Genomic DNA, 15,578 nt, shown 5'->3' with positions numbered 1-15,578 from the left:
TACCGACCGAGGCGGAGACGTTACTTCTCTCTTCTCAATGTGAAAGTTTTCGATCAGTTCAGTGATGGTGTGTTCCAACGGAGTAGTAGCTGTTGTTGTAATTTCTGGAAATTTGGAGGAGTTGGGCTGACAATTGACTTTGTCATGCCGTGGCCAAAGCAGGTTTGTGCTACTGTCGAAAAAATAACTTTTTTCATTGAAAAGTTTGTGTGATCAGACTATTTATGTTCTCTGGTGTAGCAGAAAGGGGATTACCTTAAAAAGTGGAAGCGTGAAACGGTATTGTATAGCGAATGCCAACACTAATGTAGTAGTGTGTGTGCTCACGGAACCAGAACGCAAGTAAACGACAAATTCGTAAGGCCTGTTGCCATCACTTTTGGGGGATTCCTATATCATGGCCCGAAACGGTATTTGTGAAACAAGTGACGGTAATATTGTTTATTTACTTTACTTTATTTGATAAATGGAAAAGGGGGATTTTATGTTGGCTTTTCGTGGCGGTTTTAAGGTTGGTTTTTAATCAAAGTTGGGGCAATATATATGTTACAGATGGGAAGGAGTTGTTACTTAGATGATGCTCAAACATCACGTGACAAGCTTGCAAACGATCTTTTGAGAACAGCAGTGTATATTTTTTTTTTTACAGCAGTGTATATTTATTTACTCTTGAGAAATAAAATCTTTTTTCACACAAAAACAAGGTTTCCTTGAAACTTGTCAAATTTTATTAATTAGTTTCGACTCTCCCCTTTTTGAGTTGTTTTTCTTTTCTGGAAATGACAGCATCATTTTCATTTTTGTTTTAATTTTCTTTAACATTTTTGGATGAGTTTTTTGTTGTTTAATGTATTCGTCGGATTTTGTTGTTGTAGACATGTTTAGCCGTTTTAAAACTTATAGAACACGGAAGACTTGGTAATTCAGAAGTTTTTTTTTTATTTTTTATTTTTTTTTTTTTTTTTGGGGGGGGGGTTCTCTAGCTCCTAAATTCCATATCCCCAATCATTAATTTCTTTCTGTTATAAATTCTTGCAGTTAACTATTTTGTCTCCTTTTTTTATATTTAGTCAAGTTTTGACTAAATATTTTAACATTGAGGGGGAATCGAAACGAGGGTCGTGGTGTGTGTGCGTGTGTGTGTGCGTGTGTGTGTGTGTGTCTGTGTGTGTGTGTGTGTGTAGAGCGATTCAGACTAAACTACTGGACCGATCTTTATGAAATTTGACATGAGAGTTCCTGGGTATGAAATCCCCGAACGTTTTTTTCATTTTTTTGATAAATGTCTTTGATGACGTCATATCCGGCTTTTCGTGAAAGTTGAGGCGGCACTGTCACGCCCTCATTTTTCAACCAAATTGGTTGAAATTGTGCTCAAGTACTCTTCGACGAAGCCCGGGGTTCGGTATTGCATTTCAGCTTGGTGGCTTAAAAATTAATTAATGACTTTGGTCATTAAAAATCGGAAAATTGTAAAAAAAAATAAAAATTTATAAAACGATCCAAATTTACGTTTATCTTATTTTCCATCATTTGCTGATTCCAAAAACATATAAATATGTTATATTCGGATTAAAAACAAGCTCTGAAAATTAAATATATAAAAATTATTATCAAATTTTTTTTTTCGAAATCAATTTAAAAACACTTTCATCTTATTCCTTGTCGGTTCCTGATTCCAAAAATATATAGATATGATATGTTTGGATTAAAAACACGCTCAGAAAGTTAAAACGAAGAGAGGTACAGAAAAGCGTGCTATCCTTCTCAGCGCAACGAATACCCCGCTCTTCTTGTCAATTCCACGTGCACTGCCTTTGCCACGGGCGGTGGAGTGACGATGCTACGAGTATACGGTCTTGCTGCGTTGCGTTGCGTTCAGTTTCATTCTGTGAGTTCGACAGCTACTTGACTAAATATTGTATTTTCGCCTTACGCGACTTGTCTTTACCGTTCAATTCAACCTTTTCTGTGTAGTTCTTTTGTGTAGACAACTACCATTCAACATAGTTTCAGAGTACATGTATCAGAATTACACTTCTCTCTATCTGAATGATTCATAGATGTCCTTCGACTTCTGTTTGTCGTTCGATAGCCTATACATGTGATTAGGCACAGGGGGTGTTGGTTCAGATGTGTCTTACTTTACAGCATAAAATCCTACAGCAAGTGGACTGAGTATTTCGTCGGCCGGCCGTAGAGCAACTTGTTCTCCGAACTTTTATTTTAACTCTTGAAAGAATTTTATGTGTCAGTTTCAGACAACAGGCAGAGGGATTTCTTTGGTATTTTTCCTCTGGCACTTGTCGAAACACAAGAAGTTCTTTAGTACACTTTTGTATTATGTGCCTGGAATGAAGTGGTTACCTTACGTAACACACACTTCGGTATACAGATGTTTTTAGATTAGGCGTAGAAACACCACGGAGTGGTAATGTCAATATTTGTATGCATGATTTTGCTGCGCGGCGCCGCAAGCATTGTGTGTGAGATCGAATGGAAAGTTGTATGAAGGTGGGCCCGAAACGCTGTGAGCATATTTAACCAACGCAAAAATGTCTTTGGCTCAGATCGATTTCGAGAAAGAACCGGGCTTCCTACTTACATTAAAAATGGTCTTCTTTTAAACAGCACAAGGCAGTTAAAGGCAGCATACATTTCAGCCACAAATCCGGGGTTTTTTTGTGTCAGAAGAACTATCTTTAAAAGAAAAAAAAAGTTTAATGATGATGACAGTCGATGTGATACCCTCAGTTGAAGCAATGGCCAATTATTGACTGGACTTACCCTTTTAATACACTACCACTTATACAAAAAATTTCGCTGAGCAGTTCTCTTGAAGGGAATTACTGGACTCATTCTAACCAGAGAGAGAGAGAGAGAGAGAGAGAGAGAGAGAGAGAGAGAGAGAGAGAGAGAGTGGCTGATACCTGCAACATAAATAATCGGACCTCTTTTTTTTGTATTGAACCCAACTCATGATTTCCCATAGAATTGTCAGACCTGTTGTGGTGTCGGCGGTGGCATGCCTTTAGCCACACAACGTTACCAATAGTTGCACGAACTAAGCAAAACAAGACATTAAGACTCAGTCCTTCGGGCCAAACTGTTGACAGTCACCAGAAAAAATGACTTGGATAACTTTCAAGTTCGTGTTGCTCGAAGTTGCTCAAGTCTTACTGGTAGGATACTGCCCGCTAAATGTAATGTGCAGGGTGTCTGCTTGAAATTGATTCTTGATTTTAGTCGTCAGACAGTTTGACCTGTTGAAGAGGCATTAAAAACATGAACGAGAATAAACATTAGAGCAAATTACAACAACAACAACAACACCAACAACAACAACAACAACAGAACCCTACTGTCGTGTGTACGTGCATTTTTGCACTTGTTTGTGTGTGTGTGTGTGTCTGTCTGTCTGTCTGTCTGTCTGTCTGTCTGTCTGTCTGTCTGTCTGTCTGTCTGTCCGTCCGTCCGTCCGTCCGTCCGTCCGTCCGTCCGTCCGTCCGTCCATCTGTCTGTCTGTCTTTCCGTCTGTTTGTTTGTCTATGTATGCATTAATTGTAAGATTATCTTGGTCTGTTATCAGGTAGTCTTGAAAATATATTCGGAAAAGAGACGAAGATCTATACATAACTTTAGTTCGTGTTTGCGTCAGACTTTCACTTGAGTCTTTTGTCTGCATATTTACATAATAGGTATATAACGTTGGGAACAGTCATTTAAATTGGCTCAGCCACTGTGGCAACACACCAGCTGTTCTGTAGATACAGTTGTCGAATTAAGTTCGATTAAATTTGGAACAGCTTTAATTCAAGGTTAACGCTGACATCTGTAAGTACTCACAATCTCAATTCACCATCTAGCCCCGAAAGATAGTCAAATCTGTTTAAATATACTTGATCCTCACATATCCTAAACCCACACACATTCATTCAGCGTCTGTGAATTCGCTTTAAACTAGGCTAAAATAGACAGCCCCTGTTGGCACCACAGCGTATCAAATCCTAACCTGTCCATTTTAGTCGTCACAAATCCTGTACCCGCTCACATTCTTTCATATAGGCTGTGAATTGACAATTCGTTTTAAACTCAGCCAATGTGGTCAGCCCATGTTGGCACCAAGGGGTTTAAACTCATGGCCTGTCCATTTTAGCCAGAGGGACAAGTTTGACAACCTGACCAACTTGACCAACGGATAGATACAGAATTTCTCTGAGACTGTGTGTGCTTAGGACTACGAGAGATCGGACTTATCAGTGCGGTAATTCTAAGCAAACTTCTTACTGCAGACATTGGGTTGAGGTTATTGTTGTACCTAGGTCTTGGCTTAGTTACGGCTACTTTGGTCACGCTTTTAAAGGCGGTGAGCAATTATTTGGAGTGGAGTGGAGTGTGTGTGCTTGTTCGTGTGCTTGTGTGTGTGCGTGCGTGTGTGTGTGTGTCTGTCTGTCTGTCTGTCTGTTTGTCCGCTGTCTGTCTGTCTGTCTGTGTCTGTGTCTGTCTATGTTTGTGCCTGTGTTTATGTCTATTTCCCTCCCTGCTACGTAAACGAACACTAAAATTCACAGTCTACAACAAAAAGGCTAGTGCCTTAAAAAAAATAAAAAAAACACCCACACCTCTAAACAAAGAACCATTGATCACTTCAACTGTAATTTAGAAAGGACACCACAGTGACTACTTAGTATTCATGCACGTGAAGCGTGACTGACCTTAATATCATTAGCGAACTAATGCCCTTCCGGAAGGCGTGTAAAATGAATCCTGTTATATCCCTCATCACACAGCACTAGGAATAAGAAGATGAAAAGGTCAAGGTATTGATCTAATCAGGCTACACATGTTGGATTTGTTTCTGTACGTAGCACGGCGGCTCAATTTTAGTGATTTCGAACATGAGGTTTATTTTGTTTTGTTTTTGTATTTTTGAGTTGAAAAGAGGGGCACAGCAGCCTAGTGGATAAGACGATATATAGTGTATTATCCCCCTTCGTGTGTACACGCAAGCACACGACCAAGTGCGCACGGAAAAGATCCTGGTCAGAGTTTGGTGGGTTATAGAAACACGACTGAAAAATAACCAAGCATGCATCCCCCGAAAGCGAAAATGGCTGCCTAAATGGCGAGGTTAAATCCCACTGCAATAAAACACACGAGTGTACATGAGAGTTTCAGCCCATGAACGCAGAAGAAGAAGAAGAAGAAGATTTGAAACTATTCAGTTAGTATCGGAAAGGCGACACGTCTTTTTCTTGCCTTGGTCCTATGGCAATATACCCTTGAAATCATACACAGTGTTATCGTGTGGTGGTCGAGGATGGGATTTGGGGAGGGGGGGGGACATATTGATCAGTAGTGCACGTGCACATTTTCAGATGAAAATGTATTACCCATGTCCGTACTAAACACAAAGGTTTCCTTGAAAGAACTAAGCCTTTAGAGTGGGTTTCCATGTCTTACACATTATATCATCAAATTACGTTCATTTTATGTCAAGCTTAACCGTGGTCTCTGATCGGTGTCAATGCCGCCATATCCATAAATATGTATCACCAAATGGACTTTCCTGCTATAAGGGACGGCAGTCTAGTATTCACCAAATGGAATTTCCTGCTCAGGTACGGCGCTTCACTATTATCGTCGAACAGAGTTTATGTTGTTTGTTGGACAATCGAAACTCGCTCGAAGTGAACCTATCAAGTATCATTCCGATAAACGCGATATTTGTCAAAGGGACGGCACTCCAATATTTTCGTCGAACTGAGTTATTGTTGTTTGTTGGACAATCGAAACCCGCGCGAAATGAAGGTATCGTACCGGTGAATGCGATATGTTTAGTCAAAAAGGGTGGAGAAACTGGACACCTCTATATACCTCCCGCAGACCTTTTCCTCGCATAGAGTGTCACGTTACCTGTTGGTGGGGGGAGAGGGTAATCGAAGATAGAGCACTTAAGGTGCTAATGCTCAATTTATGACACAAGCTTGGAACAATAAGCCTGCTGAAAGATCGCATTAATCCTCTCCCGACGAGTGAGAAATAGAATATTTTGCATGCTGTGCTGTGCCTTCGTACTCAAATTTCTTTGGAGTACGGAAATCCTTATTTGTTTTAGAAGAAAAGGCCGTCGCGAGCACAATCAAAACCATGTATAATCTAGACGATGATTTTCTTGGAATATTCTTGTAATTTCAACTACTTCCGTAGAGGTGGCTTCTGATATATGTTATCCTATTCATTCCTGGCGAACAACAAATACTAAGTCAATTAAGTGTTCATTCAGGTTTTTCTTGGAGGATATCAATGGGGTTGTTGTCCTTGTCGTCGTCTTTGTTCTCAGTCTCTCTCTCTGTCTCTTTCTGTCTCTGTCTGTCTGTCTGTCTGTCTGTCTGTCTGTCTGTCTCTGTCTCTCTCTCTCTCTCTCTCTCTCTCTCTCTCTCTCTCTCTCTCTCTCTCTCTCTTCTCAGTTGCCGAGGCATTGGCGGAGATTTGCAGTCTTTTCGTTTATCTCCGTTCACCTTCCTCTATTTTCTTGCACTGTGATCTTGAAATGAAATCCACTATGAAAATATTTCGAAAAGTTTGTTAAGTTTCTATTTTGTTGTTCTCATTCCAACACTGTGTCCTATGTTTGTCTTTATTTTCTCTTTTTTTTTATAATTAAAAAAAAGTATTTGTTTCACGTTCGTCACATGGCAGGTGTCTTAAATTGTCGAGGAATGTAAAGCCAAGTACACCCATTCCATGGTCATTCCCCCGTTTGATGGATTGTTCACAGCTTTCTGAAGGAGACAGCAATAAGTCATATACATTGTCCTAGCCACGAAGGCCAGTCTACTTAGCCGGTCATTGCCGAGCAGTCCATGTCCATGCAACAGTGTCCACTTTAACGCATTATGTGATTGATCAGTCGACTGGAAGAACCGACAGGATTGTCCTTCGGCCTTGCATGCGCGCTGTTTTACAATCTTCCAGATAAGCAAGAGTCTATCGAAAAGGTGTTCTCGCCTGGCAACGATCGACAACAGCACACGCATGCGTTCCATGTGTGCCACGTCTGTCCATATTTTGCTATGTGCTCCGAAGCCCAATCCCGCCCTCCTTCCCTAAAAAAAATCAAACCGCTTTTCATTTTATTATCATCTAATAACCTGGTGAACGGGAAAATAGGGTACAACTAATAGTGAGAGAAACGATCTTGAATGGATATGATAGAGCGACTGTAGGTTAACAACTCCATCATTTTATACCGATGCAGGCCTCTGCATAACGGCCCGAGAATTCTCAAATTGAAAATAATACGTTATTGTGATCAGAGGCAAAACAAAAACAAAATACGAAAAGGTATTTTCCATACTGTTTCATGCCGTTTGGGAGGAGTTTCTCAGTGGCGACGATCTGACGAATCTGGGGAATCCACTGTTCCTTACTCTAGACGCACACGGCAAGATATGCTCGGAAATGCACGACCAGTATGGTAACTAATCAAATCAATTTGGGTAAATGAGCTTTAAAGCGCCGCATCTCTCAAAGTAACACAGGATCTTATGTGTATGATATAAATTTTGAAGCGATCTGAGGGCAAGTTTGTTCTTAGATAGTATATCCCTTTAAACATACACGGTTATCCAGGACAGACAGCTGAAAACAGTTCGTATATTTTGATTTATTCCACGTAATCATTATCAATGCAAAATTTAAAGCCGCTTCCCACAGTTTTGTATGTCGTGTAAATCGTTATAATCCTATAAGGCATTTTGCTATGAGGGATGGGATAGCCTGGTGGACGGTGCGAATGGGAAGATGGATTTTTTTGTCTGTGTTAAATCACCATCATCATCAGCAACAGCACTGAGCAGTATTGATATTTTCCATGGAGAAAATCCCGATATAGTTTAAGTTACAAAGGAACCCTAGGAACTATTTCTGTATTTCAGGTGGTCGGGTCATGTGTGTCTGTCATTGGGTTGAAGAAAAGTGCATGTTTGAACATCTTTCCCAATTCAAAGGTCCTTTTAAGTAGACCCATTATGATATATTAGTCAAAAAGTAATTTGTTTGCAGGGGAAAGGTAGTGTTGTGTGTGTGTGTGGGGGGGGAGGTGTTGGCGTATGATAATTGACAACCTAAGATTTTGATAACCCAGCTTACGTTTGTAATTTGTAACGTGTACCGATCTGAACCCTGACGGCGCCCATAGAAAAGGAAGAGATAAGCGGCGAGGTAGTAGAAAGGGTTCTACAAGTATAAAAGAAATGTTTTCGTGTATTTTAATGCGGTTGTTTACACAGTGAACCAAATTCGTCTGTTGTCGGTAGTTAGTAAGCTTATAGCTAGCTTGACGCAAGAGTTGTTCTGTGAAAAACAACAACAGCCCAGAAAATGACACTGAGCTGAGAGCCAATGTTTACACTCTGCTAGTTTACAACAATGGAAATTAAACTTCAATAAGTCTACCGTGTCACGGCTTTCTCTTTTGCATACTCAACAAAGAGCGCATGTTTTGAAATATCAGTCCGTCTGTGTACGCATAAACATGGTTCGTGTTTATGGCAAATATGGAGTATATGTATGCGTGGTTATTTGCGATAACGATCGGCTGGGAAATTTATTACCCTCTTCTCGGATATATTGCACCCACTCTCAGGGCTCTTTTAAAACAGACAGCAGGGGTGTGGACGCTTTTGAGAAGTTTATACAATAGAAATCGTTAAGGCACATGTCAGGACCTTCAACGTGCCTTTTCCCCCCGTGTTGAAGTGCATGAAAGAATATTACACTTCAGCTCCTGTTGTAAGATATGTTTGTCTGCTGACTCATTCGTTCGTTTATTCGTTTTTACGTTCGTTCGTTGGTTGGTTGGTTGGTTGGTTGGTTCGTTCGTTAGTCAGAAGTACCCATAGATGTGTTTTGATCCTCCAAGGTAGTGGGGGGAGGGGGTGTATGATCAATCGCAAATCACTAATTATACTGGACACGTGATGTCGGAAAGATATCGATCCTTTATTTGTCACGCACCTCCCTAAGCAAGCACCTTGAGCATATTTGACTTCGCAGCGAACCTCTGTTGTATGTAAAGCCTTCAGCACTTTGCCATTGTCCGATCTAAGAATCGAACGTTATCAGAAGGAACAGGCTTTGTTGGAAAATGCTGTCTACAACTGACTTGGTGCATAGACCAAATAGCCTGGACCGCCAACTCGTCACGTGACCCTTCGAGGTTACGACTCTCGACTTTTAGGGGCGTCGCGTCCGGTTTGAAAGGCCAGCGATTCGAAGACAGTGAAAAGAAAGCCGGCAAGCTCCAGTTATTTGTGACAATGGGAGGTGACAATGAACTGGATTTTCCAAAACTCCAAACTAAACTTAACAAAACTCATCGAAAAACATGTTCCATATGCACTTTTGCTGAGTTTATTTTAGCATTTTCAGAACAACTTCGTCCATGTTTACAATCGACACCGGATATCATGTCCCCCTGATTTCTGAAAGGCTTGTAAGCGTAGGTTCCTAAATGCGAGAGGCCGCCACCTCGTAATAGAGAGAAAGAGCGGCCGAGAGAGAGCTAGTTGGCGGTCCAGGATTTAATGGTCAATGCTTGGTGCCACGACAAAGAGAGGGTTAAAGATACAGAATTTACTCCAATATTTCCAAATCACCATAGATCTGTCGAGGATTTTACAGAGGTTGAGAGCATCCTTCCACTTGAACTCATTCTAAAACGCTACAGTCTGGCTGCTTTCTGGGCAGTGTGGGAATTTTTTGTTTTGTTTGCTGAATTAATTCCTTTAGTGACACCTAAGTTAATGTGTCACAAAATAGTGCAGCAAAATGTCCAACTCTGCCCACAAAGCAGCCAGGCTGTGGATTTTTGGTTTGTGTCCCGCACAGTCCGAGTAGGTGGACGACATCATCCTATGTAAAGGCATGGCCAAGAATGTGATGATTAACACGATCGTTTACAGGGGAAGTAAGGTATCTTTAATGAAAGAAAGGCTGTTCAGTTTTAGTTGTCAAAGTGGAAATGACGTTCTTATCCTATGTAAAAGCCTGGCCAAATCTGCCGGTGGTTTACATGGGATCTAAGGAAGACATGTTTAAAGGCACAGTCTTTTCGGTGTATACAGTTCGGTTCACCATCTCAATCTTTTTACATTTAGTCAAGTTTTGACTAAATGTTTTAACGTAGAGGGGGGAATCGAGACGAGGGTCGTGGTGTATGTGTGTCTGTCTGTCTGTCTGTCTGTCTGTCTGTCTGTGTGTGTGTGTGTAGAGCGATTCAGACTAACTACTGGACCGATCTTTATGAAATTTGACATGAGAGTTCCTGGGTATGATATCCTCAGACTTTTTTTTCATTTTTTTGATAAATGTCTTTGATGACGTCATATCCGGCTTTTCGTGAAAGTTGAGGCGGCACTGTCACGCTCTCATTTTTCAACCAAATTGGTTGAAATTTTGGTCAAGTAATCTCCGACGAAGCCCGGACTTCGGTATTGCATTTCAGCTTGGTGGCTTAAAAATTAATTAATGACTTTGGTCATTAAAAATCTGAAAATTGTAAACAAATTATTTTTTATAAAACGATCGAAATTTACGTTCATCTTATTCTCCATCATTTTCTCATTCCAAAAACATATAAATATGTTATATTTGGATTAAAAACAAGCTCTGAAAATTAAAAATATAAAAATTATGATCAAAATTAAATTTTCGAAATCAATTTAAAAACACTTTCATCTTATTCCTTGTCGGTTCCTGATTCCAAAAACATATAGATATGATATGTTTGGATTAAAAACACGCTCAGAAAGTTAAAACGAAGAGAGGTACAGAAAAGCGTGCTATCCTTCTCAGCGCAACTACTACCCCGCTCTTCTTGTCAATTTCACTGCCTTTGCCATGAGCGGTGGACTGACGATGCTACGAGTATACGGTCTTGCTGCGTTGCATTGCGTTCAGTTTCATTCTGTGAGTTCGACAGCTACTTGACTAAATGTTGTATTTTCGCCTTACGCGACTTGTTTCTTCTTTTGTGTGTGTGGGATAAGAACATCCCTCCACTGAGACACAAACCAAAACCAGAATCCTGATAATTAAGCTTCCTGTGCAGAGTTTGAATCTTGTTCATGAATTGATTTTATAAAAAGCCTCCCGTGTCTAAGTCAAGACTTTTTTTTTATTATCCCACTCTGCACAGAAAAAATCCAGACTTTAAATCTTGTTTATGAATTGATTTTATAAAAAGCCTCCCGTGTCTAAGTCAAGACTTTTTTTTTATGATCCCACTCTGCACAGAAAAAATCCAGACTTTAAATCTTGTTTATGAATTGATTTTATAAAATAAAATTAAAATAAGCCACCAGTGTCTAAGTTACGGGAAAAAAACTCCTACTCTGCACGGAAAGAATCCACGCCGTTGAGTTGTAGTAGGAGTCAAAGTGCATGAAAAACCCTGGCCAGATCTGAGGACATGGGCCGAATCTTTTACACGGGAAGGGATTTATCTTTAAAGGCATACAAAAAGCAGGATGGTTTCGTTCGAGTTGATCGCATGCTAACGGTAGCAGGGGGTTGGTTTTCTTTAGAAGGTGGTTGTTGGTTGTACGTTACGTATCGATCCGATCCGGTTGTAATTGGATCGGTTTTGATTGGTATCGGATTTTGATTTGGTGAAAGACCTCAGGAATACATTTCAACGGTGTACAGTTGTCGTCGGTTGTGCCTGGGTGGGTTTGAGTATCATGGCATTGATGCGAAGCATATTCGTGCGTACACACGGATATATACGGTCGCTTACACAGGTCGGGCTAGAATGGGCATAGCAAACAGACCGACAGAAACACCTCCGTCACACTGAAACACACTAACAAGCATGACTGCACACACAAACAAACACATGAACCAAAGCAAAGATATAAGCACAAACGTACACTCTCGCGCGTCTAAAACACTCTCTAGCGTGCGTGCACACCCGCACACCCGCACACACACACACACACACACACACACACACACACACACACGCACGCACGCACGCACACATACGCGGCTAGCACGCACGCACGCCCGCACGTCCGTACGTACACACACGCACGTGCTATACGGCTGTCTCTGTCTCTGTCTGTCTATATGTCTGTCTGTCTGTATGTCTCTGTCCCTGTCTCTCTCTCTCTCTCTCTCTCTCTCTCTCTCTCTCTCTTTCGTGTGTGTGTGTGTTTTTCTGTCTATATGTCTTTGTGAGTTTCTGTCATTCGTCCTACCCGTGGATCCATCTGTCTGTCCGTCCGTCCGTCTGTCTGTCTGTCTGTCTGTCTGTGTAAATGACTGACCAGCTGTGTGTTTGTGGAGGGAACTCAGAACTCAGAACTCAGAACTTTATTACATAAGGATAAAGGTTTTAGGCTTAGCCTAATCTTCCAACCTGTCCTTGGAACATATACAGATAATAATTGTAAACGAAAGCAAAGACTGCGCACACACACACACACACACACACACACATACACACACACACACACATACACACACACACGCACGTATACACACACACAAACTCACACTCGCTTACACACATACACACTCACACACACACACACACACACACACACATATACACACACACATCCCCCCCCCCACACACACACACATGCTCGCGCGCGCGAGCGTGCGCTCGCATACCTACATACATGCACATGCTATCATTTCATACCTAAAATGAACAGTACCCAATATTGACGGACTGTGTGATGATATCTTCTGCTATGGTCTGTTGAGACAGTGATATCAAAATCGAGACAGGAGGTCGAGATTTTGATATCACTGTCGAAACAGACCAATAGCAGAAGATATCATCACACAGTCAGTCAATGTTACATATATTGCTAATTCTCTGGACATTTTGTATTTACCGTTAAGAAATTACAAAAATATTTGTCTCAGTTTTGGCTGTTCCATATCCCTCCCTCTGATTATTATTTCTTTTTGTTCACTCTTTTCTTGTACTTTTCAGTATTTAAAAATGTCTTTTCTTTCTAAAAGTCTTTAGTCACTTGCTCAACTAAATTCTGGGATCATTACATTTTCATATATATATTTGTTTGTTTTTAAATTCAGGTGTTTTTGTTTTTGAAGTGAGGAAGCAATAAAGAGGTCGTCGATATCAAAACTGATATCGACGGAAATGTCGTCGATATCACTTTTACAATGAGCTCAGTTTTGCCCAATTGACCAATGGAAATCCACGTAACATATGAAATAGCAATATTATCTCATCAAAGTATTAAACTAGTAAAACATCAAAATAATGGTCGAGTATAAACATAAACAAGTCGCGTAAGGCGAAAATACAACATTTAGTCAAGTAGCTGTCGAACTCACAGAATGAAACTGAACGCAATGCAACGCAGCAAGACCGTATACTCGTAGCATCGTCAGTCCACCGCTCATGGCAAAGGCAGTGAAATTGACAAGAAGAGCGGGGTAGTAGTTGCGCTGAGAAGGATAGCACGTTTTTCTGTACCTCTCTTCGTTTTAACTTTCTGAGCGTGTTTTCAATCCAAACATATCATATCTATATGTTTTTGGAATCAGGAACCGACAAGGAATAAGATGAAAATGTTCATATAAAATTGATTTCGAAAATTTAATTTTGATCATAATTTTTATATTTTTAATTTTCAGAGCTTGTTTTTAATCCACATATAACATATTTATATGTTTTTGGAATCAGAAAATGATGGAGAATAAGATGAACGTAAATTTGGATCGTTTTATAAAAAAAATAATTTGTTTTACAATTTTCAGATTTTTAATGACCAAAGTCATTAATTAATTTTTAAGCCACCAAGCTGAAATGCAATACCGAAGTCCGGGCTTCGTCGGAGATTACTTGACCAAAATTTCAACCAATTTGGTTGAAAAATGAGAGCGTGACAGTGCTGCCTCAACTTTCACGAAAAGCCGGATATGACGTCATCAAAGACATTTATCAAAAAAATGAAAAAAAAGTCTGAGGATATCATACCCAGGAACTCTCATGTCAAATTTCATAAAGATCGGTCCAGTAGTTTAGTCTGAATCGCTCTACACACACACACAGACAGACAGACAGACAGACAGACAGACACACATACACCACGACCCTCGTCTCGATTCCCCCCTCTATGTTAAAACATTTAGTCAAAACTTGACTAAATGTAAAAATATTGGACTCGCAAAGTCATAAAAAACAAGACCAGACACAAACAACGGAAATGTTTTTTTTTAAATTTCTTAAAAAAGTACAGCAATGTATTGCCGAACAGGGCCATATACAGGCAGCTTAAGTTTCAAGAAGAAGGGGGAGGGGGACGAGGGATTACGCATTCAGATTAACTACATATACAATATTTAAAATAAAAAAAACCACTTAAGAGCATTGCATACATTATCCGATTACACAATGGAAACTGGACATCAGGGGCAGTTTATAGTGTGATCAAATGTGTGTGCAACTGCCTTTTAAAGGCCTTTAAGGATGCGGATCGTTTGATTTCTATTGGCAAAGAATTCCACAGAGATGATCCTGAAAAAGCTAAGCTGGATTTATAAAGATCTATACGAGGAATTGGAGGAAGTAAATTTTGAGACCCATACCTCTTCGTAACATGTGTAAAATAGGATTGCACATAACTGGGCACATCACCATGAACTAATTTATACATAAAGACAGCCTTATTGTATGCAAGGTGGGTTTTTAGGGGAAGGAAATTAAGGCTGTTTGACTTCATTTCTGTAGACATGTGCGATTCATACAGGATAAGTTTTGCAGCACGACGGTACAAAGAATTGAGTTTCAATAAGTGAACATCACTGCAGCGCTGCTGCCATCCCACAATGTCGAAGCAAAATTAATTAATTAGGGAGGGAGAGACAGACAGACAGACAGACAGGCACTTCGGCAGGCAGGCAGGCAGGCAGGTAGACAGACATTTAGACAGACAGAGGTGAAACTAAATTTATGTTTTAATTGATTATGTACAACGATGTTACAATAAACATGCCTTTGATTTTCAGGGTCCGGAGCGGGGGACCCAGGTGGCCCAGCCCAATGAGTTCGAGTCCAAAAACCGGCCAAGCTTTATGTCCCACCTGCCTCCGCTCAGTGCCAAAGTCGTAAGTATATCTAACCTTTGTTCTTCACATGCACAATGATGGTTGTGGTGTCAAAGTGTTCAAAGGCACAATCTTACCCGAGTAAGCGATTCGGTTCACCATGCGAGACCTGTCCAGACACCGGCACGGTTGGCCTTGTGATAAGGCGTCCGCCCCGTGATCGGGAGATCGTGGGTTCAAACCCCGGCCGGGTCATACCTAAGACTTTAAAATTGGCAATCTAGTGGCTGCTCCGCCTGGCGTCTGGCATTATGGGGTTAGTGCTAGGACTGGTTGGTCCGGTGTCAGAATAATGTGACTGGGTGAGACATGAAGCCTGTGCTGCGACTTCTGTCTTGTGTGTGGCGCACGTTATATGTCAAAGCAGCACCGCCCTGACTATGGCCCTTCGTGGTCGGCTGGGCGTTAAGCAAACAAAC

General features: G+C 40.7%; 1 protein-coding gene across 1 annotated transcript in view; it reads left to right on the top strand.

Moving 5' to 3' along the window:
* The window catches only part of LOC138964250 (dynein axonemal heavy chain 3-like), a 210,795-nt gene continuing 195,217 nt past the window's right edge, over positions 1-15,578 (top strand). The window contains exons 1-2 of the mRNA XM_070336152.1: positions 1-162; positions 15,061-15,159. Of these exons, the coding sequence (XP_070192253.1) occupies positions 145-162; positions 15,061-15,159 (117 nt within the window). The 5' untranslated portion in view covers positions 1-144. The remainder of the gene's footprint in view (positions 163-15,060; positions 15,160-15,578) is intronic.

This window comes from Littorina saxatilis, linkage group LG4 (genome assembly GCF_037325665.1).
Source record: "Littorina saxatilis isolate snail1 linkage group LG4, US_GU_Lsax_2.0, whole genome shotgun sequence".
Taxonomy (NCBI): domain Eukaryota; kingdom Metazoa; phylum Mollusca; class Gastropoda; order Littorinimorpha; family Littorinidae; genus Littorina; species Littorina saxatilis.
This window is presented reverse-complemented; position numbering and strand designations above follow the sequence as displayed.